This window comes from Colias philodice, chromosome 9 (assembly GCF_061535455.1).
Source record: "Colias philodice isolate Cphi_HAF_F1 chromosome 9, ilColPhil1 Martin Lab GWU primary, whole genome shotgun sequence".
Classification (NCBI taxonomy): domain Eukaryota; kingdom Metazoa; phylum Arthropoda; class Insecta; order Lepidoptera; family Pieridae; genus Colias; species Colias philodice.
Window position 1 is genome coordinate 2,430,636 of NC_143094.1, and position 26,081 is coordinate 2,456,716.

General features: G+C 31.1%; 3 protein-coding genes across 5 annotated transcripts in view; all 3 read right to left on the reverse strand.

Moving 5' to 3' along the window:
* Positions 1–188: 188 nt before the first annotated feature.
* Ero1L (endoplasmic reticulum oxidoreductin-1-like protein) lies at positions 189–9,774 on the reverse strand. Of its 2 annotated transcripts, none has more exons than XM_089698901.1 (2): positions 8,036–9,774; positions 189–470 (listed from the first exon to the last, which is right to left on the reverse strand). In XM_089698901.1, exons 1-2 carry the CDS (start codon positions 9,454–9,456, stop codon positions 425–427), a joined length of 1,467 nt encoding a protein of 488 aa, XP_089555027.1. In that variant the 5' UTR covers positions 9,457–9,774; the 3' UTR covers positions 189–424. The 2 variants fall into 2 exon arrangements, with proteins under 2 accessions (XP_089555027.1, XP_089555026.1); XM_089698900.1 differs by lacking the exon at positions 189–470 and adding an exon at positions 920–3,651 and having other exon boundaries at positions 8,036–9,772.
* A 1,935-nt stretch (positions 9,775–11,709) lies between these two features.
* LOC149485674 (uncharacterized) lies at positions 11,710–18,749 on the reverse strand. The gene is made up of 12 exons (XM_089698539.1): positions 18,735–18,749; positions 17,768–17,833; positions 17,303–17,347; positions 16,931–17,014; positions 15,636–15,704; positions 15,186–15,344; positions 13,843–14,934; positions 13,700–13,753; positions 13,274–13,606; positions 13,115–13,180; positions 12,930–12,989; positions 11,710–12,838 (listed from the first exon to the last, which is right to left on the reverse strand). Exons 1-12 carry the CDS (start codon positions 18,747–18,749, stop codon positions 12,017–12,019), a joined length of 2,865 nt encoding a protein of 954 aa, XP_089554665.1. The 3' UTR covers positions 11,710–12,016.
* A 6,556-nt stretch (positions 18,750–25,305) lies between these two features.
* Positions 25,306–26,081, reverse strand: part of LOC149485675 (CD63 antigen-like) — a 32,780-nt gene continuing 32,004 nt past the window's right edge. The window contains exon 6 of one of the 2 annotated variants that reach the window (XM_089698904.1): positions 25,306–26,080. In XM_089698904.1, the coding sequence (XP_089555030.1) occupies positions 26,071–26,080 (10 nt within the window). In that variant the 3' untranslated portion in view covers positions 25,306–26,070. The remainder of the gene's footprint in view (position 26,081) is intronic. The other variant, XM_089698903.1, reaches the window with a different exon arrangement.

The following is a 26,081-nucleotide window of genomic DNA, read 5'->3' on the forward strand; positions in this document are numbered from 1 at the left end:
GTATATATTTTCACCTGGGATCGAACCCAGGACAACTGTACGCAGGTACTGTGGTTTCAATTAAAGGTGTGGAAATAAAAAAATAATAATTTATTAAAGTAGGTTTAATATTGAGTTCCATTAGTATTCGAAATTGATATAATTAAGACTAGATTTAATAATTAAGGTACCTACTACCTAGGCCTATCACATATTTTTGCACAACCTGAAGACGAGCTACATTAATTTATAGATTTTGAATTTTAGGAACATTATATCAACGTGCCGTTTCTTTAAAAAAGCATCAGATTTTCTAACTAATCATTATGGAAGGAATTATTATACAATTTTATTAGAAGGGTAAAACCAAAAATTAGAGCTAGGTACATAACTTTAAAAGCTTGAATCATCAATCACAGAATATTTATAAAGCTTGATTCTTGCTCTATGGTCTTCTAATATACTCTATAGTCATTTTTGCGTCCTGTGATCTGCAATGGAGAAGATACTTTAACTTTTTTGTCTATTTTCAATTTTATAGTAAGACACGCACAGCACACACACTGGTAGCATTAGATTATTGCCAGCAGGACAAAAGCACACATATTTTTTAACATTTTATTAAATACGTTCATAATCAATACTAATATTATAAAGATGAAGAATTGTTTGCTTGAACGCGCTAATCTCAGGAACTAGTGGTCCGATTTGAAAAATTCTTTCAGCGCTAGATAGCCCATGAGGTTAGATGATTAATATCATGTCGCCACACTAATAGTTTTAGTTCTGTAATATCTCTTTCAAAATGTTACCTATATGAACGTTCGAAACAAATAAGTTCTACTTACACACAACTTTGAAAATAGGTACATTGATTTTATATCAATACAAAATGCCTTTATCTACGATTTTCATTTACTTCTGCTCATCTGGGATACACAAAGGTAAGAAAAAATACAACAGAGGTACTTACTAGAGTAAAACGTTTATTCTCATAAAATTATAAATAATTAAAAATAACTGTCATGATCAACAATAGACCTCAAAAATCACAGACATTACACATTAATACATAATTATTCTTACATCTCACGCTTATTATAAAATTAAATAAAATAAAAATTCGTATAAAACTCTTCACCATACACGTACACGTGGAAAAAATGACAAAATTTGTTTCAACTATTTTTTCTGTTTTTCTTTTTAGTGATTAGTACTTATCTATATTTTCAGTATTTTTTTTCTATGAAAAGGTCGGACGTTACAAATTTCGTCGTTTATATTGGAATATCATTCGTACAAAAAATTGTTTATAAAATTTACTCCCAATTTAGAATAAGCAATAAAAGTGCTAACGAACATCAATTAAATAAATCTAATCAATCGAGTGGCAGTGCACTGATAAGACCGTACTATCTTAATTTGTTTCGGTATTGCTTAAATAACATTTAGCTATATTGTAAGGAATTCTTACTTACATATTTTAGTTTTTCTTTTTTTATTTAATATATGAATTGAAAAAATACATAATACTATTTCATTGTTTGTAAAAAAAATAATAATACATCTAACGAAAACAACTGAAAATATGTGACAAAAAAACTTGTGTCATTTTATTACTTATAGATTTCGGCCAAGATTTTATCATTTAATTCATTTAGAGACGCAAATATTTGGCTATTGTTCAAAGAAACAATTCTGTATCAATGACATTTAAAAAATGTATAATGTACATTGAATATTTATGTAACTTTTGAAGCTATGAAAGTAAAGAAAGCGAAAGAAAGCCATAATACTATTGCACTTTATTCAGCATCAGTAGACTAGATGTGTAGGTTTTAGTATTGAAATAAAATAAAAATTTGTGACTAAAATAAAAAGCGCCAGCGCATTTGTAAACTGTTAAAACTGCGAGACATTTATCGAGACATGATAATATCAATAAAGACGTGTGTGCTGAGCACACGTGTCAGAAGTGAAACTTCTTTGGCATGATTCAAAAATACCAACATCGCCTTACTTCGTGGCGTGACGGTATTGCCATGACGTGACCTTGAAATTTTACTCACAACCGCGTGGCTAAAGAAGTTTCACTTCAAAAAGTTAACATAACATCAATACTAAAAAATAAATATATGTATTTAAAATCAGGTGATTAAACATGGTGAAAACAGATGTTACGCCATACAATGGTATATTTGCATCTGTTGTTGATTGACGTGACCATTGTCGGCTCTACGCTTATCTGAGTTGAAAACATATTAGTTTCACGACTCCTTTGTCTAATATAAGTTAATCATAACGAAGTCTGACAAATAAACAGACATTATTTTAATATTTACTTATGGTTATATTTAAAATTGACATTTTGTACCTTTTTAGAAGAGTATGTTATTGATTTACACGACAAATCAATTGACTCCACATGTCGCGTTTTCACTTGTGATAAATGTATAAAAATGTTTTAGGAGATAAATTATAATCAGCTTTAGAACCAAGTGAAAAAACGGCATTACATATTACATGACTGTGTATATACATCTGCGTTATAAATATTATGTAGGTATCTACATACATATTAAAGACAATGGATGGTTTAGACAATGGATTTTTATTAATCGGTAGGTATTATAATTTCAACAAAGTATAAAGGTGTTTATTAGAAAATAATCTGACACAGAATTTTCGATGAAAACTTAACTATTTCAAGTTTAAAATAAAATACATATACATATTATGCTGAAAAAATGAAATGAATTACTTTTACCATACCTAACTGTTATTATGCGAAGACAGGTGGATTATTTTAATAGCGTAAAGCATACAATATGTATTTTTATACGACCTTGATTTCACGTAACATAATATAATACAATAATATAGTTAATATATATGAAGATCTAAATGAGTAGCACTGGGATGATTGTGATGAACTATATCTAAAAGGTGTTAAGTACTAGGCATAAATTCAAGTTTTAATAATACAGATAATAAATAATAATAAAAATATATCAACAAATTTTAACTCTCCGTAGATACATATTGTAATGAAAAAATCGGGGCAAGATCTTACAAAATAGATTAGGCAGTTAACTGTACAAATTATTTTAAAATATAAATTAATAAATATTATTTTTTCATCCGATTTTGAAATAATTGAACATTTTTTTAATAATAATTTAAAATGCAAACGAATAAGTAATAAGAATTAAAGGCGCATCCTATTTTCACAACTGCCGTTAAGTATCTAAAACATTTTAACTTCAAATATTCAATCAATTATTGTAAAATAATTTCGTTTGAATGTTACTAGATCAACAAAATAATTTTCATCATATAAATAAAAACAATTTAATCAAGAGATCCCTTATGTCTCTAAACTATTTGTGACATAACTATAGGTCAAATAGGAATCGATACACCACAAAAGAGCTATAGAAAGTTGTACTTTCTCAAATCCACAGCCTACCTGCGGATAGATGCTAAGCAAAAGTGCATCCATACATTACAAAAATGTACTAACAATTTAGACTAACACGTAGAATTAACCACAATTCAAACTAACTCCAAATCCTCGGTTTAGTACCACTTGAAGAACATTTTTCTTTCCTGACGTCAATTTTCTTGGAATCTCCCGCGAAAATGTTGGCCTTCGTCTCTTCCTTGTGACCGCTGTAGACAAGTTATATTCACAGTTGAAATAAATGGCACTCAATCCCAAAAACATGCAAACAAAAGAACCCGAAATGTAACCCGAGGTGCGTATGTGCATTTAGTTTAACCCATATTAAAGTAGTAAAAAAAGTAGGTATTTATGTGAACGTGATTTAAACATCCAAATAATTCCCAATTATATGACATCTTATAGCATCTTCCACTATACTTGTAACTTTATCAAAATGGGAAATCCCTTTAATCATATGCGAACAGATTAAAAATTAATTTTCCATTATCAATTGCAATTTTTAATCTATATTAATATCTCTAGAGCATTCCACTATCAGACAGGTCCATTATATTTATTGTTATCTCTGATAAGACAATGTTTAGCCACCTTGCAGTTAGTCGACCGGTGGATAACGATTTCGTAATGTTGCTCACAATTATATTATTTGGAAAAAGTCATCAATCAACAATTTTATTATTAAGCTATTGTATTAAGAACACATTACGATGTAATTACTTGCAATTTGGTTAATGTATTGTATACATTAACCAAATTGCAACCAAATTTAAGAACTAGAAGACATAGTAAGACTGGTGTAATCGGTATTATCATTGATTATCAAATTATTATGATGCTGAAGAAAAATACCTCATAGGAGGCCCGTGTCCCAGCAGTGGGAACGTATATATGGGCTGATGATAATGAGGAAAAATACAGTCGAATTTTTGTTTCTCTATGGGAATTTTTAGACCGGAACGGTATTATTAGATAGAAAAATATGAAGATACATCATTCAGTAAGCTCAATGCTGTATTTATTTGAAACTAACGTTTAAAAATATTTATTTCCATATTAGAAATTTCGTATTTTACATAACATTTAGCGAAATTGCATGTAAACAGATGACAAACCGGTCAAGCGTGAATCAGAAGCGACACCTACGTGCACCACGAAACGTATCCTAACGGTTATGACCTGTGGTTATGACTAAACACCTGATATTTTGTACAAAGGATTTATCGAAGAAGTAGAATAAAGTATAAGAAACACTTATGAGACCACGCAACGCTAACGACGAGAATTGCGGAAAGACAATTTTAGTAATTTCTTGTTTCCTATTGCATTCATTGAGTAGGGAGTAGGAACCTATTGAATGGAATTGTAACTTTTGGATGAATTTTATTGAAGTGAAACTTCTTTATCGGGGTTGGAAAAAAATTTAGTGTAACATTTTTTCGTTACGCGTGACATTTTTTTGTTACGCGCCATCTTTTTCTTGTCTCTACCACGAGTGATTGATGTATTTCTGTAAAGTTGCATATAGTAAATTATTTATTGAAAAATAAGGTCATAAAGAAGTTTCACTTCTTACGTGTGTACACTAGTACACGCACACATTTTTTTTAATTAGGTATCAACATTTCTAATTTTAGTTTCCATGTTTTAACATTTTCCTGAAAAAGTGTTAAATTGAGATTGTGTGTATTTTACAAAAAATTTTTTTTGTTTTTAATAATCAGTTTCATGTAGCATTTTCGTTTTTCTCGATGTTTCTAACAAGTTATTTATAACGGCCATTGATTGGATTGGTAAAGAATAATAAAATTGCATAATAAACGTAGGTCATAATTAAATCAACTACTTAAACTCGAATAAGTCACGGATTTTAGCATAATCTGTGTTTTTCCAATTGTGTGATAATAGTTTCATTTAATTTAAAAATAAATAAAGTCCAGTAAAAAAAATACATAAACAACTTAAAGTCTACTCAGAAATGAAATCTGTATCAATTATAGCGAAGTAATTTTTACAGATAAACAGACAGATATATATATAACTATGGAGATTATTGTTTTGGCTTCTAATTAATCTATAATAAGAATTTCTTTTAAATATCTCCCTACGTATAGACCTTGATAATGGATTAAGCAGATAGAATTGTTATATCTATATGTTCGTAGAAATTGAATGTAATCAACCTATGTTCAATATTACATTAAAATATAATGATGCTTCTACCAATGAGTTTTATTTTGACAATGTGATGATGATAGACAACCTGAATAACTGGGATATTGAAAGATCTCATCATGCGTTTTACTTGTTTTTGGCTTCTACTTCGACTTGACTTTATTTTTTTCCTTTTTTAAAGCGCTATTTGGTGCTCAAAATATTTTATTTTTCTATTTTTTGTGTCCAATTTTAGGTCCTGATTATTTTATCATGGGACTGACTATATATTTTAACTTGATAAGATTGCATGAATGTTCGAAGAATGTTTGCCAATTCCCAATTGATTTTGTGAAGATGAAACAATATGTCGAAGGTTCAAACAAAAGAATGCGTTCCAAAAATACATTAAAGACCTTCAAATAACATAGGTCACATGCATACAGTATAGTATATATCGCTAAATATTCATGATTCTCAATTGAAGATGCGGGTTTCGCATGAATGTACCTATAGAATTCATTTGAAAATTGGAGCAAAAGAATTCCATTAATATTGAATAATAAAAATTAGCATAAATCAGGCAAATCTCAACTGATATTGTGAAAATTGCAGCGTCTCGAATTCTCTACGTCTTTAGCATGTATAACTATTATGTACTTTTGGAAACTACTTGAATGTTTGAGAATTGAGAATAAAGGATTTTTTTCATTGTAGTTAATTGAAATTACAAAAAAGGTGGCGCGAGGTTAAGGTTTTGCATAGAACTATTGAAAAGAATTTAGTTATCAATTTTAAAAATTGTAATCTTTTCTTACGATGTCAAAAATATTGTGCATTGAGTTTATTAGATTTTACGATTAGTTTTTTTTTTCTATAAATCTATACTTAATATTATAAAGCTGAAGAGTTTGTTTGTTTGGACGCGCTAGTCTCAGGAAGTACTGGTCCGATTTAAAAAAAATTATTTCGGTGTTCGATAGCCCATTTATCGAGGAAGGATAGGCTATAATTATAATATCATCACGCACAGAGTACAGACCAACAGGAGCGGAGCCACGCGGGTTATAACTTAAACCGCGGAGCGCATCTAGTGTTTAATACAGGACATATTAAATGACATACATATTATGTACTATGCAATCGTCTATATTGTTACTTAACACACGAGACTCACTTTCTAGTTTCTTCCGACGCGTTGCATAAACCCGATTCAAAACTTGTATAAATATCGCGAATACGTCATCAATACGGCCATCTGCTTTTTTGGTATGTTGACTGTTATCAATACAGAGATATCGGCTTATATTGATTTTAATGTTCAATTTTTTAATTCAGTTTGATAAATGTGTTTCGATAATTTTCACAATGTATAGTGAAAATATTATTATTGTTGTTCATTTGCTTTTCTAATTTCTATATTATATAATTTAACTTATTTACTTAAAAATAAGTAAGTAACTATTATACAATGTTTTTTTTTTTACATTAAAGTAGAATCAATTTCCTATACATGGTTTAAATTAAATAAATAATTCAAGGAGCATAATTAAAATACTTGATGACTTCATTGAAATTGGAATAATTCAAACCCAATTAAAAAAGAAAATTGCTTCATAGCATGCAAAATAATTATAGCGTAAATAATTACATCTAGTGTGTATTATTAAAAACTTTTTCATTACTTCTGAATAAATAAATGTTTATTTTTCAGTACATTTTTTTACGCTTAATTTTCGAAATAATTTTACGATTACAATGCATTACATGATTAGATAATACCTCCCGCTCCCGACTTCCCTGGCATGCATTTCAGAAAAAAAAAATGTGTATGTTTGTCCATCTGTCATTTTGTCATATTTGTTCAATTAACTAAAATAGTTGCAAACTAGAAATCGAAACAGTTTCGCATTAATTAATGAATAATCAATTCATTTAATATTTTGAAAGGTTAATTAGTTAATTTTATTGCGTAATTAGAAACAAAGCAAAACCCAAGCACATGCACAAATATTAGCAAAAAGCCAAAAATAAAATTATTATCAAACTATTGTAGATTAATGAACAATATGGAAAATGGAGGAAATTATAATAGAAACATGATCGCTATGGTTTAGGGCACAAACACAATGCACAGATTGTAAAAGTGATTATAACAACAGCAACCGATTTTATCAAACATTCACTGTTCACATGACTGATGATATCATTTCCCATGAAATAATAAAAAAACTAAATTAGCCTGATATTTTTTCAAGGGTAGAATATACTTTAAAGTTGTAAACTATTACATTAATTATATGAAATGTATAAAGAACAATCTAATTGGAATATTTATAATAAGAAGATACATTTTGGAATTAAAAGTAAAAGCCGAATTTAGTAAAAGATAATCAATTCTGTTGTCATAATCACACAGAAAAACAAATCTCATCTCACCTGAGCATGATCCTGAAATTCTCCAGTTCTCTGATACTATTTGACAGCCTTGCGAAAGCATTAAACAGGGCCACAATTTCTGTTCTTTGCAAACGCTTCTGTGCCTTATGCCGTAAGGTCAACGTCCCTTGCTCTGGCCTATCCTCACTGTCCCATCGACCTGAAAAGAGAATCTTCAACGCCGTTCCCAACCCTTGCGTCTGTAATTTACCCCATAGTTTGCACTTATCACAACCAACGCAATCCATAATTCTCGAAATATTCAAGAAATGCTCTCTGAACTCGGCTTTTAGCTTGGTAGCTTGGGTCCCATTGAACATTAGTGACTCATTGAAATGGTCAGGGAATGAGTATATGACTCCTAACATATTTCGTATTGCACCTCTTGTTTCTTCATCTTCAACAGGATTACCGGTGAAATAGTCTTCACGCTCCAAATAAGGACCAGCTTTTGCGAGCGCCCTCATTTCTAATAGATATACAAAGTACAAGTTCTTTAACCAGTTAGGTCCTTCACCATGAGTCTGTGATGGATCAAATCTGCGCTGGAATTCCTCTAGATTCGGCCCCCATTCACCATCAGGTGGTGCAGCGAAACCAAGCTTCTTTTCTGACAGCAAATACTTTGAACACAAGTGGATATTAATGCTAGCGTGCAAACCAGACACTGCTCTGTAGAATACTCTCTCTTCCAAACACATGTTACCTAAATCTGAACTTAGGACATACGGGAATGATTCATATGGATTAGATTTTGGACGGAAACAGTTTTCTTGATAAATACTCCTCCATATTCTGTGAGCTGATGGCCCTTTATATCCTGTGTACCTCTCAGGGTTTAGTGAGAGGTCTACATACTCTGCTTCCGCGTCTTTATCATCACATTGACAGAAATTGTCAACAGAATCATCATAGGCTTTCCACTTGGCTATTTCGAATTGACTTGCAGCACTTATAGTTAAATTTAAGTATCCTAGATCCGGGTCGTGGTCTGCGTCTCCGTTGCACGGCGACTGAGCTTCTTTAGTGTACTTTAACACAGGTGATTCTTCCAAATATTCATTGTCATATCCATCGAATCCTGGCACACTTTCTTTTGCACAAGCTTTGACGTGACAGTACTTCATAGCGCATCTACTGTCGTCAGCCCAGAATGGACACTCTTTCTTCAAATTAACTTTATAAAATCGAAAGTAGTCTTTGCTTACCAGGCTTTGGATGCGAGGGAATATTTTCACGTTATTGAAATAATCAATCGTGTCGATGTTACATGAACAATCTCCGAGAGCTCCATGAAGCGAGTCAAAACATGCATTGCTATCACAAGGAATCGAATCAAATAGTTCCGTGTCGAAACCCACCGCTTGAACTATCGCTACAGCAAAAATAATAAACACAATACACGAATTTTTTCGAACCATTTTAAAAATTGTCTTTATCACGAACTACACTATTATTTTATTGGCATAAGTAAACCCGCTTATTTAAAATATTATTGCAAATTTGAATGAATTATTTTGTTGAAAATTCATTGTTTTCTCAAAGAGATTGTGGTCGACGTGCGATTCGTCCCGTAATCGTTCTTCCTCGAAATAACCAGTCTTCAATACGATAACCAGAAGTATGAATACTACAACTTCCACCAGAATACTGATAGTGAATAATGTTTAGTGAAAACATGAAAGTAAAATTTTTATGAACACACAATCTCAGAAATCACAATACAATAAATTTGACAACTGAAATTGACAGCAAAATTTTAGAAAGTACACAAATGACACATGACAGAAAGAGAAATACACGTCATGCCTACCCGCTGTCAATGTCAGGTGTTTTTTTTTACCATAATAAGGATACTGGCAATTTAATTTACTTCTTAGTTTATTGATAGAACTTTGATGAAAACCACGAAGTCTGAAAGAAAGGCTATATTTAATTACGACTTTTGGCAACCAAAAATACTGATATACGCTACGCAGGGTCGCTACCGGGCCGTGCCACGTCCGGAGATCGATCAAAGATTAACTGTGCTTATTTTTTATATGAAGTGATTCGTTGGCTCGGCCGTGCCCGGACGGGACTCGGCGTTCAAATATGTACCTATGGATATTGTTTCATTTGTTTCCCGGCTCCGGCACGGCCCGTCCCTGGTATTTATTTTTCTTTCAAAATAATATTTTAGTCTACTTTATCATTTATGCACAGTTAAAACATCTCATTCCCATGGAATTAATTTTGACCTGTTTGAAAAACTCCAAAATATATAAATTCCGATAGATAGCGCTATATTCAAATTGTGTATGACTTGAAGAAGCGTGTTCATTTTATTTGATCACACGAGTGGAGTCATTTGTTTATTTTAGTAATTATTTCTGAAACTTATTTCGTTATAAATTATTATAACAAGTAACAATAAAACTTATGATTGATGAGTGACTCCACGACATTTAATGTCGTGGAATTACCAGTACATATAACTAGGGCTAGGGCTCCATCAGCATCCAATCATTCTCAGCCGATTTTTATAAAATATATTTTAACCCCTAAATGGTCGTATTTTTTATAACCTTTATTTTGATTACTCAGAAAAACAAATTTTTAAGTGAAATTTTTATTCTGTAAACTAATGAGCAAAGTTCGAGTCGCAACAGCCACTATTACAGAACGGTAGGCGTTATAATAATTGTTTTTATTATTAACAAATATAATGTTATAAAAATTTTATCAGTAGGCACAGAATCAGTAGGCTCAATTTTCGTAATAATTGGCTTGTGGTAACTGAAGTAGGAAACATATGATTGGGATTCTATTTTATTACGTTTGTTATTTTGAAGATGCCAGAGATTTAAAAAAAATAACAATGAAAACTTTGTATTTTTTTTCTATAGAGAAAATATCATGGAATTATGTTTCTAAAAAAGTACACGTATTGTGTTACATTGAACTTTCTTTTCAAGAATTTTCATCCCAACAACTTTATTAATATAAAAATTACGAAGGTTTAAAAAGGGTCGTAAAAACAGGTCGTAAATGTTAGAAAAAGTGTCGTAACAACTTTTCGTAAGAATTTTTTCCGTCTAGCCCCCTATCGCAACGCGCGATAAGGAACTTCGTTCCAAAAATAATTTAAATCAATTCCGTAGTTCTAGTTACAAATATTGTATGAATTAACACGACTTTCTTTTCATAAAGAAGTGTTTTTATAAATGAACGGAAAGTAAAAAAATAAGGACAATAATAAAAAAACACATTTATTTGTTAAATTACTAAATAACAAATTCAATTTTATGGCACTTAAATCAAACTAAATATGTAATTTCTAAAAGCACAATAGTGTGAGACCCATTTGTAAAAAGTCTTTAAATAACGAAGCCCGAATGGTATTTTAAGTGACTAATATTTAAGTAGCTGTCCCAAACGTAAAGTACTTAAGTTCATTTGTTAACTCAGGATGGACGACCAAGAGGGCGTAAATACAATATATTTTGGATTAACACATAGGACAGGTTTTATCCCGGAAATACTACGGAAACGGGAACTATGCGGGTTTGCGAAGCCGCGCTCGGAAAGCTAGGACAATAAATAAAATAAATATATTTTGTAAATTATTGCTTAATTATATTTTTTAATACTTACTACTACTACTTTAGCAGGAGATATTAATTTTCCTTTTACTTCTATACAAATTTTATTGAAAATGCTAACTCGATTTACTATGTACGTACAGTAGTGCTTTCTGGTTGTTCTGTTAGAAGAATCAGTTGTTGTTTCTTCAGAACTGTTGTTTCACTTTTGAGGTCCGGTAGACGATTATGCTCTTTTTCTTGCGGGTTTCTTTAGGTATTTTAGATTCTTTATGTTAAGGAGATTTCTTTTCCTCTTTAGATTTGGAAGGTTTCTTACTGGTTTTGATTCTTTAGATTTTGAATGTTTCTTTTCTGTAGCGGGTTTCAATTCTTTAGATTTGAATGGTTTCTTTTCTTACATTTGTTTAGATTTTTTAGGTTCCGCAGCTTTCTTAGATTCTGAAGATTCTTTCCGCTTTTCTTTCCGTGCTTCAGGTTTTTTCCTATCAGCTTCTGACTTGTCACTTTTAGGCTCTTTTTTGAAAGATTTTGATTTTGGCTTCATTTTTTCATTGGAATCGTTGTCTTTTTTATTAGATTCTTCACTAGATGGTTTCTCTTCTTTAGAATTATCTGCTTTTTTATTTTCATCGCCGTTTGAATTATCGTTTGCGGGTTTATTATTACTTGCACCTTCATTTCCTTTAGTACCATTGACATTATAGAAAACAAATACATTTGTAATATGATCCTTGCCCAATGTGTTTCCGAAGATTGTGCCAGCGTGTACATCAACTGGGGTGTTATTATTATTTGATGAACCATTTGATTCCGAAGGTTTTTCTTTGTCTTCATTACTACTTGCAGGGGACTTATGTGCAGGTTCGTTACTCTTCTTTTCGGGTTTTGAATTACGGGAAGTCTTTTTATTTTGAGGTTTATCACTATTATTTGTCTTCGGTTTGCTTGATTTTGCAGCTTGACTGTTCTTGTCTTTTTTGTTATTTTTCTCAGTGTTCCTTTTTGGTTTTGATTTGTTTGAAGGTTCCTCTTTATTTTTCTTGGTGTCATCAGAATTGCTTGAAGGTTTTTCTTTACTGCTGTTTTCATCTTTTGGTTTTTCTTTTGGCTGGTTATATTTGTCGTGACCGTTGTTTTTATTATCAGTTTCAGGATTTTGGTACATAGCTTTCTGTAATTGATTAGCAACTTCCTGTTTAACCATATCTTTCAAGCGCTGTAACAAAAACAATAGATAAAATTTAATTATTATCTTATTGAGAAAAGCTGAATCAAGATTAAATTGAAGGTAAGTAGTAATAATTTACCTTATTTAATAAATCCATATATTTTTTCGTCCATCCAGCAAGCCAGTCCCAAAATTGTTTCTGCAATAAGAAATACATGAATATTCAATTAACGAAATTAAATGTTGATGTTTTGAAACTTATTACATTTAGATTTCGCTTTCATTATACATACTATGTGATTATTGATTAATTAAAAAGCATACCTTATTCAAAAGATTTTCGAGGTCCTTTTTGGTGAAATCATCTGGTTTCTTTTCATTCGGTTTCTTCTGAAAAGTTGATATTTAGTTTAATTCACATTAAATGAAACGTTAATTATCTCAATTTCATATAGCTATAAGTTATTTTAAAATGATATGTACCTGTGGGTTCTTCTCTTGATTTTCAGGCTTTTTTTTCTTTGTAGGTTCGTGTTTACTTTCTTTAGGTTTTTCAGTAGGTTTATGATGTTCTTGCTCATGTTTAGTTGGGTGATGTTTTTCTGGTTTACGATGTTCCTCTTTCGGTTTCTTAGTCGCTTTATTTGTGTGCGATGGTCTCTTATGCGGGTAAGATGGTTTTTCATATGACGGAGATGGTTTTTTATGCTCTTCAGATGGTTCTGCAGAACTGTTGGGTTCGGCTGACTGTGATGTGGGCTCGGTTGCTTCAGTAGATTCCGGTGCTACGTAATAACCTTCGTGTGCTGGTTTATTCTATAAATAATAAAGAATTAAAATTATTCAGTGCGGTTGAATAATATCACATTTGCAATAACAATTATCAAATGCAATTACATATTCTCTTACCTTAGGTTCACCTTCACCAAAATTAACAACTGTATCTTGTGGCGGATTCAAGTCCTGAAAAAATAAATTTTTCGTAAGAGAATTGGTTTAATTTAATACTAACATTTGGTAAAATTAACAAAATATATTCTCTAAATACTTACATTCCACATGTATCCTTTATCGTTATGTAGATTCATTCCATATGTTCCTGGTAGTGCCTCGACGGGCTTAGATTTCGACTGCATATTATTTAACTGATTATTAAGGTTTGCAAACGATCTCCTAAGCTTGTCTTCATCATACATTGGTTTATGAGATCTTTCTCTATACTTCTTTACCGGTTTTCTTTCATATGTATAATTAGGTTTTACAATGTATGTTGGTTTGTAAGGTTTTCTATAAGTAGCTCTGTGATATACAATAGGATGGCTTTCCTTTCTAGGCTTATATACATATGTGTTATGATGCTCAGGTTGAACAGGTACTATAATAACATTATTATTTGGAGCTGGTTCAACATAAGAAGGACGATTTTCAACCTTTGGTTTATAAACTGCCTGTGGTCTAAACGGTTTAACTGGAGGAATCTGTTTAAGGAGATTATCAAATGATTGTTTCAGAACATTACTGTCTGGTTCGTTGTTTTTGGGTTTATCAATTGTGTTTTCATAGCTTTTATAATCTGGCTTAGGTTTTTCCACGACGTAATTAATTGGTTCTGGCTTCGGTTCGATTATGACTGGCCGAGCCTCGACCTTTGGTTTATAAACTGCCTGTGGTCTAAACGGTTTAACTGGAGGAATCTGTTTAAGGAGATTATCAAATGATTGTTTCAGAACATTACTGTCTGGTTCGTTGTTTTTGGGTTTAACAATTGTGTTTTCATAGCTTTTATAATCTGGCTTAGGTTTTTCCACGACATAATTAATTGGTTCTGGCTTCGGTTCGATTATGACTGGCTGAGCCTCAACCTTTGGTTTATAAACTGCCTGTGGTCTAAACGGTTTAACTGGAGGCATCTGTTTAAGGAGATTAGCAAATGATTGTTTCAGAAAATTACTGTCTGGTTCGTTGTTTTTGGGTTTATCAATTGTGTTATAATCTGGCTTAGGTTTTTCCACGACGTAATTAATTGGTTCTGGCTTCGGTTCGATTATAACTGGCTGAGAAGGTTCTACAACGGAATCAATTACAACGGGTTTTTTACTTTCTGGTACTTTATCTACGTAAACTACTACGGGACGCTGTGTCACCTAAAATGTTAAAAGACATATTGTATTTATATACAAATAATGTTAAATCAAAATCTAATCATAAAAGCTCACAAATAAATAAAAAAGAGCGTGTGTGGCGAGCACACGTGTCAGAAGTTCTTCGACAAGATTCGAAGATACCAAAATCGTCGCCTTACTTCATGACGTGACGGTATTGTCATGACGTTCTTGAAATTTTACTCTCAACGCACCTAAAGAAGTTTCACTTTAATAAAATAATACGAACATACCTCTTTAGTTACTACGGGTATTGCACTATCGCTTTCCTTAGGATATTCGTAAATAATATTTTTTGAAGGAGGATTATTTACTTCTGTTTCTTGAGGTATATATGTGTTAACGCTCGGTACACCTACATTGTCGGTTCCAACGGGAGTTTCGTCCAAATCCTGTAAAATAAATATGTAGTTTAGTTTAAAGGTAATCTAGATATTTTTAATTAAAAATGTAAAATAAAGTTTATCGTCTAAGTATATATTTTTAAAGAATAGAAAACATCGATCACGAGGTTGGATTGGAACCCGCGCCTTCCACCTTTATTTAGGTAATAATTTACGTATTGTTTTACAATCACTTATTCTTAGTAAAGATAGGGTTAGATTTTTTATGACAATAAACTTACGATTTCTAATGATATAATTATCATAAATAAATTTATTTTAATGTTTTTTAATACTTACGTTATTATTTTCTTTGGGAACAGCAGAGTCGACATTCTCATCACTTCCTCCGAAAAATTTAGCAAAATCCTGAAGTAAATAAAAATTACATTTAATTCATTTATGTTTTTGTTTCATCAAGAATAATACTTGTATTTTTTGTTAAAGTAAAAGAAAACAATTATTGTACCTTTGTAGTTTACCGTTTTTTGTCACACAATTTTACTATTATCGGTGTGCCTTGTAATTGGCGTTTTTTTATGTAATTAGTATAATTTATCAACAGCTGTAAGGTACCTTTTATGAATAAAATATATAAATTAATAAATAAAATAAATGAAAAAATAAATAAATATTACACACACACACATAATAATATAAGAACATCCATAAGAGTTAAGGTCATTATTACACGCTTTATATTAGCTTCACCTGTATGTTTGTTTTTTTGTAACCGACTTCTTTGGGCGCGATTTTGACCCACTTTAAAAGGCCAGATTTCGTTCAAACTTTGTAGATTTATTGAGGACCGATGACAATACACTAATTTGATAAAATTTTCTATTTTTTAGTTCGGTTTTCTATAAAAAGCGTGTTTTTTTGCACGCCTCATAAGCGAAGCGTTGAGGTGGGTACTACTGTCACTTCGCGCAAAACATCTGATTTTTCAAACTTAAAATGTCTTTATGTATCATACATTGCACTTGTAAGATAATACATACACACACATATTAAGAAAAAACACTATTTTTAACGTTCATGATATTTTTGATGTCATTTTTGTTATTTAAACTAGTTAAAAAACAGTTTAAAAAAGTTCTGTCTTGGACGTCCGTGTGTCTGTATGTGCGGAGGATTTTCTTGTTAACACGATAGCGACCGAAATACTTTACTAATCAAGTCTTTTTTTTTTTCTCTTACGCTTGAGTATGCTCAGGAATAGAACCCTTTCATTTTTCAGGGTCTGATTCGATGTGGTTTAATTGTTATTAAATAAACAAAAATAATAATTAATAAATAATTATTAAAAAAAAATTATGAGGCGTGCACTTTTGGATTTTCCAAATTATTTAGTTTTATTAAACTATTATTATTTTTAAAGCTTTTTCTTTTGAACGTAATACAATATCCATACTAATATTATAAATGCGAAAGTAACTCTGTCTGTCTGTCTGTTACTCAATCACGCCTTAACTACTGAACCAATTTGCATGAAATTTGGTATAGAGATATTTTGATACCTGAGAAAGGACATAGGCTACCTTTTATATGAAATAATATGTACCACGGGCGAAGCCGGGGTGGTATATACTTACTGGGGAGTTTTCATAGATTTTTCGAACGTCGCTTGGTAATTCATTTAAATTAAGATCGGGTAGAGTTGGCGCTGCTGGAATATTCTGAAAATAATAATTAGTTAGTAAATTGATAATGCAAGCAAGCCTACAGTAAAATAAAAACTTCAGTAAAATAAAAAAAATAATTTCTTTGAAGTAGATATTTCAATATGTTAAATATTTCAATAGCTTACGATGAAAATATACCCATGAAAAACTTTCATATTTTTAAATAATCTTAAAAAGGAAGCGTGTTTTGTTTGTTTGTTCATTGTTTTATTTTTTAATACGAAAAATAACTATTTATTGATGTTTCTAATATAATTAAAGTAAAATAAAAGTTAAACGTACCACATCATTTATTTCTCTCTTTCTCCTGTCATGTGCAGACTGATCCTGTAAAAATAAATAATAATTGAATGTAGAGTCTAAAGATATATGAACTGAGGCTCTATTATTATTTGTTGTTATGTTCATTGCTTAATTTAGAAGCAAATAAAATTCGAAGTAGAGCATATTGTTAGTAAAAATCATAGACTGCTTTAGTTACAATTCCGACTAAAAATTAGGTAATATATAGATTCACGTAAAAAGCTACCCAAGAGCGGTATCGTAGTTAACGTTATTTACCAAAAATATTCTTAATCTTTCAAAAATGCTGTTTTTTTATGATTTAATTTCTCGTTTTTTGCTAGTTTATTGCAAATTTGAAACACATTTTTTAAATATCAGCTAATGTTTTTAGTTTTGCATAAACTAGGTGCATTACTCCTCCAATGTTTTTTAACTCTTAGTATATAAAAAATATTAACTTACCTCTGGCTTATCAATGGTATGAGAGAAGATGGACTGAGGATCAAACAGCAAGAGGACGAATACAAACTGAAATAAAGAAAATATTTGTAAGTATAGATGACCGTTCGACCGCCTTCTTGGTACAGTGGTTGACGCGTGAGCATAGAACCGCCCTGCGTTCGGTTCCCGGTGGAGACGAAGAACAAAAAATGCCTCGGTCTGGCAGGACACGGAAGGCTAATTGTTAGTTAGGCCCAACTGTCTCTACAAAAAATCGATCAGTGAAACAGATGTATAATGCATCTACCCCTTAATACCCCACTTGGGGACACGAGACTTCACTTTTATAAATGACCAAGTTATATTTGAATAAAACACATATACAATTATTATTAGCTAAATCTATGAAAAAAAAATATCAACTGTAGTTACAAATATTATAGGGAAGTATGCGGAGAGCTTTTCTAAACTCCCTTAAAAATTATATTTTTTACAGGTGTAAAACGTAAAAATTGACGTAAAGAAAAGATAACAGAGATTTTGATGAGTAAAGTTAAGTCATTAGGCAAAAATTAACGACTTAATTACAAATTCACTGTCGAATTAAATACAATTTAATTTGTTTGGATGTTAAGATTTTAAATTGTTTACAGTTATTAAAGATTTTTATGTACAGACTTAGAATGTTTCGTAATTTTTAGGAAAATGTATTACGCCAAAGAAAAAAAAATGATTGTATCTTTTAAGGGTCGATTTAGCAACTTATGTATAGGTGCAGTTATCTGTCAATTAAAATTGCATAAGTACATGTATGAAAATATGTTTAAAAGTATTAAATAAGCTATCAGAGACATTACCAAGGGGTTTAACAGGTGCTTAGACCTTAGTTTTTATTGTTTTAAGTTTTTGAGTATAAAAATTAAATTATTTTTACAATAAAAATCAATAAGTTGTAGTAAATATAAAATTAAATTAATTGAAAACTCACCTTAAAATAATACATCTTGTCACTCCAATTTGAGATGCAATAGAGGACTATGACATACAAACACAATTCCCGCATTTTTATATATAAACTAATAGTTTTTTTATCTTTCAAAAGGTGAATTTTATCTTAAACGATCTTTTATCTATATCTTATATTGTGATAGCACGATTGAATATATTTAAATTGTTTATTGTTGTGATAATGAAATAAAGGAAAGAAATCACATTGATATTTTATAAAAAAAATGCTTTTTAACGGCATATCATAAATAGGTAAATTAAAAATTGAAAATAAACACTAAAAAGTGTTCTTATGGCAGCTTATCACAATTTATAAAAATGAATGAAATATATAAGAATGTGATAAAACATACAGTACATAATATGTATATTTATACTCTATGAAATCAAATAATAATCATAAAATTCGAGTTTTTATGTACGTCTACGTTTACGTCTTTACTTGAAGGATAGGTATTTTAGGAAATACCGCCAGCCCCTAAGATTGTGGAACAAAGACCTGATGAGGAAGAACCTGCCGATATTGATAGTAGTGTACTAGAAGAGCTAAACGCGAGTTGTATAATGTTTATAATGCTAAGTATTTGAAAAAATCTCAGACAAATATATGATATTCTTCAGGAGATAGACTAGCTAGGTAGTGTGTTGAAAACAAAATACATACAACTTATTTTACTCGATAGAAAAAAATCACAAAGGTACCTCTAAAAAAATCTTTTGATGCTTAAAAACCATGTTAAACTACATGCAATCATTCTATTTTTTCGGTAAATAACTAGAATAATAGTGTTCTATTTTTTTAGTCTAATCAATAGTGTTCATATAAATCCCAAATTCTTATTACCAAACCAAAAACGTACGCGAGTCACTCAAGTTCAGCTAGCTCTTGTAGTCCTCTTAAATCAATGCCATCGTTCTTGAGTTCTAAATATTGTAACCTTAGAGTATACAGGGTGTACCAAAAAGTAGTGATGAACGGAAGCTGAGAGGTAGAGGACCTAGAGGGCTATCCGAATCACCCCCATGTATGTAATGCGATTTTTCGTATTTTCGGAGTTATGACGATTTTTTCAATTTTTCACCTATCGCCGAGTACGATGATATTTTCACTCATGCTGACGTCAATGATTGCGGAAGATGCTTGATTTTTTTTGTGTGCTAAGCTGAAAGATAGGCCAATTCAGTATGGTAACATTTACTATCGTTAGATCTTTGAATGGAATAAAAAAAAGAATGAAATGGCAAGAAAGATAAAATTACCCAGTATGTTCACCACTTCAAGGGCCCGTAAAAAAATAAAATCACATAAAAAAAGTTTTCCGTTTGACTTTTAAAAACTTGCTCTATCTATCAGATAGCTACCCTGAAAATTTCATTTTATTATTCAGAAGGCTTCAATCGAAAAATTTGAATCTAAATGTGGTAAGTGCAAAAATTGAATTAACATGATGATCATTAAAACCAATAAATAGGTGTTTAATTACCAGAAATTTTTAAAATAACCCCGCTGTTGCTCAATGCAAGTGCGACATCACCGTAAAAAGTAGTCTTTTAAATGTCTGAATGCCCTTTTATCATTTTTAATGGTTTCTTCTGCTACTATGAATTTCCGGGTTATTTCGTCCAAATTGTGGCAGTCTCTCGTCTTTGTAGTATCCCCACGGAAAATAATCAATAGGGTTTATGTCCGGGGACCGTGCAGGCCAGGCTAAAGGGCCAAGATACCCTGAAAGATGGATTGGTCGTTGCAGCCTGCGCATGCGCCGGTGAAGCCTGCCTTAAAGCCTGGCCTCCACGGTCCCTCGACCTAAACCCCATTGATTTGTTTCAATGGGAATATTAAAAAGACTTCGGCTACTTGAGAGAATGCCACAATTTAGACGAAATAACCCGGAAATTCATAGTAACAGAAGAAACCATTAAAAATGATAAAAGGGCATTCAGACATTTAAAAGACAACTTTTTACGGTGATGTCGCACTTGCATTGAGCAACAGCGGGGTTATTTTAAAAATTTCTGGTAATTAAACACCTATTTATTGGTTTTAATGATCATCATGTTAATTCAATTTTTGCACTTACCACATTTAGATTTAAATTATTCGATTGAAGCCTTCTGAATAATAAAATGAAATTTTCAGGGTAGCTATCTGATAGATAGAGCAAGTTTTTAAAAGTCAAACGGAAAAATTTTTTTATGTGATTTTATTTTTTTACGGGCCCTTGAAGTGGTGAACATACTGGGTAATTTTATCTTTCTTGCCATTTAATTATTTTTTTTATTCCATTCAAAGATCTAACGATAGTAAATGTTACCATACTGAATTGGCCTATCTTTCAGCTTAGCACACAAAAAAAATCAAGCATCTTCCGCAATCATTGACGTCAGCATGAGTGAAAATATCATCGTACTCGGCGATCGGTGAAAAATTGAAAAAATCGTCATAACTCCGAAAATACGAAAAATCGCATAACATACATGGGGGTGATTCGGATAGCCCTCTAGGTCCTCTACCTCTCAGCTTCCGTTCATCACTACTTTTTGGTACACCCTGTATATTAATACAATAGTATAGAGCGCGTGTATTGCACAAATTGCTTAGTGCGCATCGTAGGCAGATGAGCTATAGATACTTTATCGATGTGTGTGTGACAAATAGGGATGGGTAGGTATCAAATGCGTGTTGAACTATCGATAAGTTGTGTAAATAAATATGTATCATAAGTAAATTTTATGTTCAATAAGTTATTAAAGGAAAAATATATGAATAAAGTATAAATATGTAATTTTAAATTTGCTTACCAACTGAATTAAGTTTGTTTATTCCATTTGAATATTTCTTCTATTAATTATAAGTACTTTAAAAAAATATGTTTAATTGGAATATCAGATAAACGTGAGTACTTTTTAAATAATAAAGTTAATAAAATAAAAGGTCGGGCTTAGTGCTATTTCTTTAATAATAAATCAAACAATAATAATAATGTTTTAAAAATGTTAAATAAAAATAAGAAATAATTAATAATTTTAAATGATAATATAATAAATAATATTAATAATTTTTTTATTTCATTTTATGATTTATCCATTCTACTATCAAAATCTTCAAAATCAATTTAGCGGTTCAGAAAATATATCGTAAAATTACATACTTTACATTTACACTATAATACATTCGCATTCATAATATTAGAAAATGTATCATACAAAACACACCACAAATTTATTTAAAAATTTTTTTACATTTTTAAAAGAGTTTTAATTTTTAAGTTAAATAAATAATTTGTAAAAATATAGTTCTTCTAGTAAACTTTATATCGAGTACAGCGTTGATCAGGTCACATCACTACGATAAAATGGCGGCAGTGAGGCGCGCGAGCGAGCCTGCGCGTGTCCGCCTTCCACCTTCCCTTCACCCCCGCGATGCTAGATTTATTTGCTTAAAAATAAGTATAACAATCGACTTACCGATGAAATGTGATACTGGATTTAAATTTTGTGTATTTTCTAGTATCGTTTTTGCAAGATATAACTGCACATATCACCATGTTTATTCCTAGATATGAATAAAAATCAAGAGCAACGCACTTCGTCAGTACTCAACCACGACTATAAACGTCGTGTTGTTCCCACCTGTGCCTACTGTTCCCACTTGGTTGTTCGCGCTCTATAGATATCTATACTCTAAGATTGTAACTAACACTTTCTTTTCATAAAGAAGAGTTTCGTAATTGAACGTAGAAGGGTAAAAATAAGGATAATAATAAAAAAAAACACATTTAAGTTTGAACACATTTATTTGCCAAATTACTAAATAACAAATTCAATTTTATGGCGCTTATACGCCAATTAATCAAATATTTTTCTCATACCTGATGCTTGCTATTTTCTCTATATTTCTCCTATAATAAGCAGAGACAAACTTTTGAGTCAATAGAATAGAATAAAACATGCAACTTAAAACGAATACATACCTACTCAAATACCTAAAATCTTTCAGTAGAAAAAGACTCACAACTCCGTGACATATAATTTATAGTTTATACCCATGAACATATAAAATTACTAATTTGTATACGACTTAGAGACAAAGGAAATAGCGTTAGAGGACTAGAAATGGAAAATGGATTTGTGTCGTCATGTTCCTTTTAATTGTCGTTTCCTGATTTATAAATATTTAACTATGTTATGCCTATATTATGTTTAGTCCAATGAACCAAGAAAAAAAACTTGAGAGGTGTCAAGGGACACCCGGATGGAACGAAGTCCTTTTGGATTAATTAGTGAAGGAATTGTAATAGAATTTTATTTTTTCCATCTAGCCCCCTTTCACAACGCGCGATAAAGAACTTCGTTCCAAAATATAGCCACGTGACGCGCTACTCAATAAGATGTAACTTTATAAAGTTCAAAAAATTATAAAATCAGCCATGTAGTTTTTGTCTCATATCGACACTAACAAATCTTTCTTTTTTATAATTCCCTAACTAGAGGTTTGCCCCGGCTTCGTCCGTTTGCTTACGTTTTCTCTCCATAAGAACTATCCTCGTACTTTAAGAAATAACGAAATCGGTTCAGCCGTTCTCGAGCTACGCGCTTACCAACACATTTTGCGATTCATGTTTATATTTAAGACTAGCTGTGCCCGCGACTTCGTCCGCGTGGAATAGTGACTGCATAGTAGTTACTACTTAACACACAATTATTGAGTAAACACGTCTTGAAACACGTACTATCATATACAACTAAATTATAAGTAGGTACTTACAGATTATTATGTAACAGTTAAGAAATAAAATAAATAATAACACAAAAGAACTGTTAGTAAAATTTATTACTAAACTGAGCTATAAAACTTAGGTACAGAAGAGTTCAAAATTTCCAGGATGTGGTTATTCTCCCGCTCCCATATCCTTCTACTTTCACAGACTTTCAACTTTTCCCTTTCACCCCTAGTAAATGGCAGAACCGATTTTGATCTTAACCATGTCTAATCATACCTATATAATTATGTACATGTAGCCTTTCGTTTGGTACTCCATTTGGATTATGTATCCCCAATATCACCCCAAGGTGCCCTATATGTAATAAACAGATTAACCGATTTTGATAAAACATGACTAATTGTAATTCACACGTCATTTGATATGCCGCTTGAGTATATTATTTGACCACATTCGATTATTCATTCCCACTTTTACCGCTATAAATCAATAAATGGATGAACCGATTTTGATTAAATATGCCTCATTATACTTCTCACGTCAGGTCATGCCCTTTCATTTGATATGCCACTTGGGTATATTATTTGACAACTTTTATTCCCACTTTTATACCTATATCCAATAAATGGATGAACCAATTTTGATAAAATGTCTTATTGTACTTTACACGTCATGTCTTTTATTAGATTCTCGATTTTGATAAAATTGGACTACTTAATTGTTTCCGACAGGTCGTCTTTTTTCATTTGATATATCACTTGGGTATAACAGACAACATTCGTTTTTTTCATTCCCACTTTTACCCCTCTATATTATAATAAATGGATGAACCGATTTTGATTAAATATGCCTCATTATTCTTCTCACGTCAGGTCATTGAGTATATTTGATAAAATTTATTTATTTATTCCCACTTTTACCCCTATATCAAATAAATGGATGAACCGATTTTGATAAAATTTGACTAATTGTTTCTGACATGTCGTCTATTTTCATTTGATATATCACTTGGGTATAACCGACAACATTCGTTTTTTTCATTCCCACTTACCCCTATATATAATAAACAACTAATGTAACAAAAAAAACGCATCTAATTCGTATTACCCGTTAGCGAGCTACGGTGACACAGACAGACATGTAAACACACATAGCGGACATAACACCCCTCTTTTTGCGTCGGGGGTTAAAAATATAATACCTACGACATAATTTCAAAGACCTTTTATATAGAAAATTTACCTAGAAGTAACCATAATGCTATTTGTGCAGGTTTTAGACTTATGAGCAAAAATCTAAATAAAGGTCCTTTGACCCCCCTACTACCCCCTCAGCATAACCACCCCCCCCCACGCTTGGGGACTTTCGATATGATCATCTGGACATGTCAAGGAATAACTTTAGCGTACAATTTACGTAATAAAGTAATTCATGTATAGAATGCCTTAGCAAATGTTCGCTGTGATTACCTAAATGGTCATAACTTTTTTATTTATGAACCGATTGACATGAAATAAACACTAAATGTTAAATGAAGCTTACCAAAATATATTAGTGAAAACCGCATCTAAATCGGATAAGCCGTTTCTGAGATTAGCGTGTTCAAACATACAGACAAACAGACAAACCGACAAACAGACAAAAAAATTTTTAACTACAGTTTTGGGTTCAGGATCGATTTAATAATAACACCTGCTATTTTTTTTTTAAATATTTTCATTGTACAGACATCACTTTTCTACAATTTTATTATATGTATTGATGATGATGATTACTATGATAATACCATCATATAACTATGGACATAGACGAAATAAAAATACACGATTGTCTTTGAAAATTTATTAATTAATAATATAATATAAATCCACAAAAGCAGTATCTTCGGAAATGCACAAGAGATTCAAAATACAATAGATATTCATTTACTCCCGATGTATCAGTTACTATTTACAATCTGCGAAACTAACTAACCTTGTAGAAATGCATACAAATATTAAAACTCTATAACTTGTAAAATGGACGTATAGACAGTTACAATTTTTAAGAAAATGTTCAATATAATTTCAATGTCGTAATATTAAAAACAGCTTACCTAACTTAACAATACTTACGTAACTAAAGACAAATATAACGCACTTAGCGCAAGTCAACTTAATAGAATCGAAAAATTAAATTAATAGCTTACGTGCTACTAATATAATAGAAAACAAATATATTTTACTTGAAATATAAAAATATATGATACATTTTGTTTTTCTGCGTTATAAATTTATAACATTTTTTTTTCATTAAATTTTCGAGAAAATATCATTGCAAACGCGCAAATGCCAGAAGAATATTGATAATATATTTTGAGAATTAACTGAGAAATAATACTTACATTAAAAACATACAAATAATTTTAATGTTAATATTCGAACGTGTGAATTACAAAAAAACTCTGTCGCCTTGTAACATATGTTGCAAGCGTAGAATTTAATGGTAACAGAATTAACAAAGGTGGGGTTTGGTTTCGTATGATATTATAAAAATTGTACATAAAGTATGGTATATCGCTTGAAATATAACGTCGATTATTGGAGCCACCTTTTACGCGTACC

Coding starts and splice junctions, on each gene's coding strand:
- LOC149485674 (XM_089698539.1), bottom strand. Junction 14,935..15,185: donor TACCCGTAGTAACTAAAGAG/GTATGTTCGTAT, acceptor TTAACATTTTAG/GTGACACAGCGTCCCGTAGT. Junction 13,607..13,699: donor TTGGTGAAGGTGAACCTAAG/GTAAGAGAATAT, acceptor TATTATTTATAG/AATAAACCAGCACACGAAGG.
- Ero1L (XM_089698900.1), bottom strand. CDS start 9,456: ATGGTTCGAAAAAATTCGTGTATTGTGTTTATTATTTTTGCTGTAGCG. Junction 3,652..8,035: donor AATTTCAGGATCATGCTCAG/GTGAGATGAGAT, acceptor ACTTGTCTACAG/CGGTCACAAGGAAGAGACGA.